The sequence below is a fragment of the Etheostoma spectabile genome, chromosome 13 (genome assembly GCF_008692095.1).
Source record: "Etheostoma spectabile isolate EspeVRDwgs_2016 chromosome 13, UIUC_Espe_1.0, whole genome shotgun sequence".
Taxonomy (NCBI): Eukaryota; Metazoa; Chordata; class Actinopteri; order Perciformes; family Percidae; genus Etheostoma; species Etheostoma spectabile.
In genome coordinates this window covers 26835697-26843795 of record NC_045745.1, presented here as the reverse complement: position 1 = coordinate 26843795, position 8099 = coordinate 26835697, and the positions used below count along the sequence as shown (strand labels likewise).

Below are 8099 nucleotides of genomic sequence, written 5' to 3'. Positions count from 1 at the left end.
CATACCTGGCAAATAAATCTGATTCGGATTCTGGTTAGCGCAATATTATAAATACCTTCATCATTTTAGAGACTGGAGAATTATTGCTATTGACAGATGGGCAGGTATACAAGCTTCAGATGATTTTTACACATATTTTACTGTAACTATTTAAAGCAAGTTTTTGGATGTTTAAACGGTTTTAACAAGTAGTTTATATTTATTTAAACCTGACTTGTGTTCACTGCAAAAAAAGGGGTGTCTAAAAATAAGATTAAAAACACTAAATCTGAGAGAAAAGGTACTCAAAACAAGGTAAAATTATCTTTCAAGATAATTTCACTTGACAAGCTTGCTTAATTTAAGATTTTAGTGTAAAGTTGAACACTTAAAATAAGGAATTCACTCTTAAAACAAGATAAATGATCTAACACATCTAAATCTAATTTTTCTTTATCTTGGTAAGAACCAAATAGTTTGCAGTGTTGCCGTGGCCCTATTGGAATTTGTAAGCTGTTATAAGCTGTTTACAGTCTCTACTATGTTATGCTTTGCTAACATATTTGGTAAATTAGCCACAACTACAAAATTATAACCCAGATAGTAGTGAAACATGCTTAATCTAACTTTTAAACAAGGCTTCTGTGTGAAACATGACAAACGGGAAGGTCACAAATCTGGCTTTCATTCATTCGTTTTGTCTTTTTTAGATCTTCAAAAACAAGTACAAGGACGAGTTCTACCCATACCTTCTTCCCAAGTCTCACTGCACTGCTGACTCACTCTCATTCACTGTGCCTGAATCCAAGAAGGCAAAAGTGCAGGTAATTATGCACGCACAATCACCAAATACCAAGTCTCTGACCTGGGCAAAAGGTTGTGTGGGATTTTTATTAGGAAAACAGAACAAATGCATTTATGAATTTTACAGTTAATGATGGACAATGAGCATGCTATGGGATGCTCTTTAAAATCTTGATAAATTAATAAATATATATGTCTATTTGGACTATTATTATTATTATTATTATTATTATTATATCACTACATTACTGAACAAACCGTATAAAAATGTGAATTGACAAAGATATACAAAGATCCCATGTGATATTAGTGTTGCAGATCAATCAGACTTTCTTTCTATTCACTGTGGGTGGCAGTTCAGACGGAGAACAGTGGCCAGTTGTAAAACAGGCTCAACAAACACTCAAGAGAACACCAGAGATAGACTTTACACTAGAGCCAGCCAGAAAACACACAGAACATCAATCTTGGGTTCTTTACACACACGATGACAACACAGAAAACTTAATGTACGAATGTGGGAAACAGACTTCTGTGTCATAGACGGCACAGAAAAACCACATGTTTTGCCTTTTATGAAAGAAACCATGCTGCTGGTCATCTCCATATTATTGTTGGAAATTAGTAAAATGTAATTACTGTAAAAAGAAAAAAGACAAGGAGTTTGAAAGCCCCTACGGCTTCCACTTTGCATTTTACATTGTGCAACACAAAGTCAGATCTAGCAGGAAATCAAATGGTTTTCTTTACAGTACAAACAACAAAGAAACACTGTTCTGGCTTTTGAAGTGCGGCTAAAGTTTTTTGCGATGGCAGATGGTGGAACAAGAGTTAAGCCTGTGAATGAAAATCTCTTTCAACATGTCTTTCCTGTTCAGTTTAGCCAGAGAAAACACATGCACTGCCAAAGACGGGGACGGGGGACAGCATCTACTTTGCAACGGACTTTATGGGAAATGTGATCCTTGCATGGATAAAGCCAGCATTAGCAATATAACTGGCATGACAGAGGCTATCATTCTCACTCTCATGCTATTGATTTGAAGTGTTCGGACAGTGCGTGTTGGTGACAATAGAATTTGCTGTGTGTATTCTGCTCTTCTATTGTGGGCGGTAGCCTGTAACCCTAACCCTTGCTCCCTATCATGCCGTAGCTTTTCAATCAAGTTGGTTTGATTCAGGTTTTGGGGACAGTACTTCAGCAGTTGTCACATTCTGTGCTAGTGCTGTAGAACTTATAGTGTCCCCATAAGTAAAGTAGAAATTAATGCAAGAAAGATGCAGATTATATCACTATCATCTTGAATTACTACGATACTACTATTTTAAGAAGTGCTACTATTTACGTTTCTTGAAATTCTTGTCCTACACTTAAAGTTTATTTGGTGTCAGCAAGATATTAGGATGTGTAATGCAAAGAAGACACAGCTACTGAACTGCTTGCAAACCAGAGGACATGTCTCATAAACTGACATGTCTTTTTTGTTTTAGGTGTTGCGCTCTGCCGACCGTTGGTCTACTGGAACCTGTGAAAACTCGATCCTCAAGGCCTACATCCACACCATCGAGAACAGCGAGCACTACATCTACATCGAGGTAATGCAGGAATGCTTCGGCCAGTCACAGACAAACGTGTACCTGATAGCATTACTGATAATGTCCACCTATGCTTTTTAATGATTTGTTTCACATCTAAACATTTAAACAGACTGTCGAAATTAGAGCAGACCTGACAAAAAATGATAATGTAATGTAAGTAGCAACACTTAAGAATGTATGAAAATACATCTATTTGTATAGATGGATTGGCCTCCCTTTTTTTCTGATGTTTCAGCACGTGATTCTTACTTAATTACATACTATTTGACTAGTTAATTTCATGTGCTACTGAGAGTTTCTGTTGCCAATGTGTGTCTCTGCTCGGTCACGTCCTTGCCAGCTACAGTACCTACCTGTTTTAGCCCACACCTCATACCGAGCCACCATCTGCCTCCTTTCTGCCTTCAGAACCAGTTCTTCATCAGCTGTGCCGATGGGAAGACTGTCTATAATGGGATCGGTGATGCAATTGTGAATCGAATCTTGCGTGCACACAGGTCTGGAGTGTACTAGACAGATTTATGTGGCACTTTGTTCATTTTGCATACACACATTCTTGAACCTTGCAGTTATAAAGCAGTTCTTCATGAAGCTTAAAGTGGATTTAAACTAGAGTACATTCCAGCACAAAATTGTAACAGAATAGAAATATAAGTAAAAGGAATATTCCACTTGTATTAATGTTTAAATTGTACACTTGGAGACAATGCAAATGTCAACATTGTGTCTTACTGCAGAGAGCAGAAGAAGTACAGAGTGTTTGTGGTTATTCCTCTACTTCCTGGATTTGAGGGAGACATCAGTGCAGGAGGGGGAAATGCCATCCAAGCTATTTTGCACTTCACTTTCAGGTGAGAGCCCTGTCCCCCCCATTATCATTCTGCACCCAGCCCACAGACCAGAACAAGCATTATGACTCACAAGAACCTAAAGAAACAATAACGAGACACAACCTTTGAACTTTCTTCTTGCTCCAATGATGTAGAGTTGTAATTGATTTTCCTCAGCTCTCTCACTGACTGTTAAAGCGATGTGGATCACAGGTTTTGTGTCCATGCGACCTTTTCAAAGACTGTGTATACCTTTTTTATTCTGACGAGCCCAGTCACCCTGTTGTTACTGCCAGTACACAGCATGACAGTATTAGTAAAGTCTTACTCTTTGTATTTATCCACCAGATTTCCAAGTTTGTTGTGAATGTTACGCCCACATGATTATTGAGTTATCATTTTTTATGATTTATTTATATACTGTATTTGTCCTATATTGGATTCATTATGTCATTTTAATGGATAATAATGTCCCAGGACCATGTGCCGTGGGGAGCACTCCATCCTGTCAAGACTTAGTGAAGGTGAGTTTTCTGCCATTTATCTGCTCTCGTTTCCACACAAAAATCCACCTGACATCATGAAATACCACCTGTTCTTCTCTAACATGTTTTTTCTTTCCTTTTGTGTTGCTCCTTTAAACTGAAGCTACTGGTACTAGGTATCTGCCCACCAGTCTCCATTTTCACCCTTGACTTCTTCTTCTTCTTCTTCTTCTTTTCACATCCTTTTCACATCTATGTGAGTTTCTGAATACATTTCCACTGTTTTTGTATTATCTCTTGTGAATCATGTGATTTTGGTTTGCCCCCAGTTAAGGACCTGTGGACGGAGTACATCACACTCTGCGGCCTGAGAACACATTCCCAGCTCTCCCAGTCCCTTGTCACAGAGCTCATCTATGTTCACAGCAAGACCCTCATTGCTGATGACCGCTGCTATATCATTGGTGAGTCACCACAGGCCCTGGCAATAGTCACAAACTATTCAAAGACAGATGATCATGTTGCTCTTGAGTCATCATTGAACTTGCCATTCCTGCGCTGGATTCAAATTGCCTTCACACACGAGGGATTCCCAAGAAACAATGCATGCATGTAATCCAGTGTTACTGTTTGTGATTTATTTCATATATATCTAAATCAGCCTCACTGTGTTATGTTCACTCTCCTAATGCCGTATTAAAGCTGTATTAAGTTACTGCTAATACAAACCGAATATTTCCCACTGCCGCTTGTTCAAATTAACAGTGTTCAACCTGCAAAACATTGCATGGCCTTTATTATGAAGCATTTACAGGTAGTAACATGTAATGCCAGGACCGAAATTGTAGGGATTAAAACTTTAAAGCCCACTTTTTTAAAATGTTAAAACAGCTTGAAATGGTGAAACATGAATCAAAAGTTGTAAATCTGTGTTTTGTTTGCCAAGGTTGAATTTCTTCCACAGCCCCATGATGATGATTTGTCAACTTTGAGTTCCACAGATTTTATTTCATATAGAGTATAGGCCTGCAACATTTCATTTCAAATCCATTTCTGAGCAATAAATATACAGATTACACTGTGCTGAACTAGAAAAAAGCAGCAGCAGTCATTCTGAGGAATACCTACGATTGTATTTGCTATTTTATTCAGATAGTTGCTTCATTTGTTAAATACTGGTTTGGCGAGTGATGCTTCTGAAAAGACAGATTGTTAATTCTCTTGCTTTCCAAATGTGCTCCAGGATCCGCCAACATCAATGACCGCAGCATGCTGGGCAACAGAGACAGCGAGATGGCAGTGTTTGTGGAAGATGAAGAGCGTGTCCTTTCTATCATGGGAGGGCAGGAGTACCAGGCAGGACCCCTCACCCTCGCCCTGCGTAAACAGTGTTTCAGGTCAGGAAGAAATAGGACATTCTGTTAATGTGTGACTGTTAACGGTTACTACCTAACCCTAACCCTAACCCTAGACACAATACAGTTTTAAAGGGAGTGTATCACCTACCTGCCTGTCATGAAAAACATCGAGACTAATTTAGTTTGCATTTATTGAAAGTGTCAGCCACCAAATGCAAACTGGCAAGTAAAGAAACCACCTATATATTTTCTGATTAATAAGAAAATCCTCTCAGATGACAATTCTGCGCAAAAATAGCAATAATTCCCCTTAAGCAAAGACAGTATAGTTAAGACCTTTAAACCATATTGTGACAGAACCTTTGTATTTGAATGCACTGTGCTTGCTGAACGTTTGGCCGTTATTTATTCCCCCCACCAGTGTTCTTGTTGGAGCTTCTTCAGACCCAAGTATCAATGTTGATGATCCAATCAGCGATGAATTCTTCTTCTTGAACTGGAATGCACCGGCTAAACTGAATGCCACCATTTATGACAAGGTATAAATAAAAATAAATGTTGGTGTATCATGAAACACAACCTTTTTATTCTTAACAGTAGCAATGTGTAGTTTCAGTTTTTCTAACATCTCCTTCGTTGTCCTTGGCCCGTCTGCTGCAGGTCTTCAAATGCCTGCCCCACAATTCTGTCCACAACATGCGAGAGCTGAAGGAGTACTCCAGCAAGGAGCGCCTCTGTGACACAGACCCAGAGCAGGCCATAGAGGAGCTGAAGGCCGTCCGAGGGCTGCTGGTCCACTTCCCCCTGAGGTTCCTGTGTGAGGAGAACCTGCTTCCTCCACGGGGCACTAAAGAAGGCATGGCTCCTGTCGGCCTGTGGACATAACCACAGCTCAGCCCAGATCAGACCACTATGTAACAGTTAAAGGGCTGCTGTAATGTTCAGCACACTACCCTAAAGTAGCACTGCCACTCCAACGGTGAGGAAAAGACAACACTGCAACCCAAGTTCTTTGTCCATCGTTGATGTTTTTTATATTGTCTTTTTAACTGACGAATAGCTAACCTCAACAAAACCACTGAAATGTAGATTTTTATTATGATTTAGAACTTTAGAAAACGAGTAGATTAACCTGAACTGGCCAGTTTATTCATGATGATGAACTGTCTCATACCTTGCACTACAGTGCAGTCTGAACTGCATGGCTGGCGGTGGTGTTAAACACTCATCAATGCATGTATGAGTCAGGAGAGGATTGCAAGTTTGTATTGGAAATCAAGCCTCTCACATGATCTGGGAACATAGTGTACATTTATTGGTGCAAGGTTTTTGGGCGGGTGGCTCTTTCTCTTTCGCTTTCTCTCTCTCTCTGTCTCTCTCTCTCTCCCTCCCTCTCTCTGTCTCTCTTTCTCCATCTCTCTCGTTATATTTCTTTCTCTCTCTCTCTATCTCTATCTCTCTCTCTCTCTCTCTCTCTCCCCCTCTGAGGCTTCACCTCTTACTGCAGTACCAGCAAATCTGTCAGAACATTTGTGGTTGTTATGGTGACGGATATAAAGAGGTGACTGGAATGGAGCTGGTGTACTAGAAAATCAAAAGTAGTATTGAAATCGGACTAATAGATTCTGTGGAAGCAAAGTCATTTTAATATTTTTGGATGGAAGATTAGGTGGGAAAACTGTGAGAAGGGAAAGAAAAGGAGGAAAATATAATTAAAGGGTGTTAGGTTGATTTACCGTTAATTGTTATGTCTTTTTAAGGCACCATGACAACCAGATTAAATTATTATTTCACCTCCGTCAGCAGAACAGAACATTCCACTATCCAGGTGCCATCAAATTTCTCGTATATTGATATTCATTTACATGCACCAGACTTTTATTTAGGCATTACATTTGGCCATAGCTCTATAACTGAGTAGCGACATAATGACTTTCATTCATGGTGCAATTCCAATTGAGCAACATTGAGTCATAGGTTTAGCCTCACACCTCAAATAATTTTAGTTTTTAAAAAAATATATAAAATCACTTCAAGAAACCTGCTGAATTCCCTTTACTGAGCCACGAGGAACTGGATCGAGCAAGTCTTGTACTGGACCAATATGTAGCATCCCCCTTTTTAAATATTGCATTGACTGATTTGGAAATATGTAATAATTCAGCAGAACATACAATAGATGCTCCTTTCCTCATATAGAAAAGCAAGACCTGGGTTACTTTTCTAATAACAAAATGTGATGCATGATTCCTATGCTGTAAGATATGGGTGACAGAAAAAGATTTTGACCAAGGTGGGAGGAAAATGAGTAAGTGCTGTAACCTGAGATTGAACACTTGAGGAAACACAATGTTTACATGTTTGAAGGTATTTTACATGACAAACATCCATGCCATGTTTTATCAGGTCCTCTGCAAAGCACTTGTATCATATCAAGGTTTTTAGAGTGTTTAAAGATCAACCAGCAAAGAGGCAGACAATAGGCAGTATATGAAGCTTTTGAATGGGACTTTACTGAATGTTTTATATTCCAATAATATAACCAACGCTGGTGATCTCACTGGACTGTGTGGGGGTAAAAAACCCTGTTCTATGTATTTTAAAGAGACCTGAATGTTAATGGAGACGTGAAGTGATAATCCAGTTTATAATCCAAAAAGTAGAAATTTTGCTGAAACTATGACAGAGCCAGTGTAACTGTCCAGACTTCTTCATGCCCTTCAACACATACCCACAAGTCAACAAAACTACCAAGGTGTTTTCAGTGCATACGTATCTGGGAATCTAACAGATGCCAAGGTCCCCACGTGACTGCTGCTTTGCCTCTACATGTAGCTCCTTTCACAGAGGAGCTAGGAAAACCATCTGTGTTCAAAATGGTGCATTGCTGGCTTCAGATCTATTCACACTTTCCTTCAGATGATATTAAAATGCCACTTTGATCCCTTGCACACTATCCATCCATCCATCCACCCATCCAGCCATCTATCTTTGTCCGCTTATCCGATACCGGGTTGCGGGGGCAGCAGCTCCAGCAGGGGACC

At 39.5% G+C, this 8099-nt stretch overlaps 1 protein-coding gene across 5 annotated transcripts in view; it reads left to right on the top strand.

Annotated features, from left to right (window-relative positions):
• The window catches only part of pld2 (phospholipase D2), a 30485-nt gene that overhangs the window by 12353 nt on the left and 10033 nt on the right, over positions 1-8099 (top strand). For 4 of the 5 annotated variants that reach the window (XM_032533935.1, XM_032533939.1, XM_032533937.1 and 1 more), the window contains exons 16-24: positions 690-803; positions 2275-2379; positions 2791-2879; positions 3120-3233; positions 3690-3736; positions 4027-4161; positions 4941-5094; positions 5477-5594; positions 5716-7746. In XM_032533935.1, the coding sequence (XP_032389826.1) occupies positions 690-803; positions 2275-2379; positions 2791-2879; positions 3120-3233; positions 3690-3736; positions 4027-4161; positions 4941-5094; positions 5477-5594; positions 5716-5940 (1101 nt within the window). In that variant the 3' untranslated portion in view covers positions 5941-7746. Of the gene's footprint in view, positions 1-689; positions 804-2274; positions 2380-2790; positions 2880-3119; positions 3234-3689; positions 3737-4026; positions 4162-4940; positions 5095-5476; positions 5595-5715; positions 7747-8099 lie in introns of those variants that run through there. The other variant, XR_004334691.1, reaches the window with a different exon arrangement.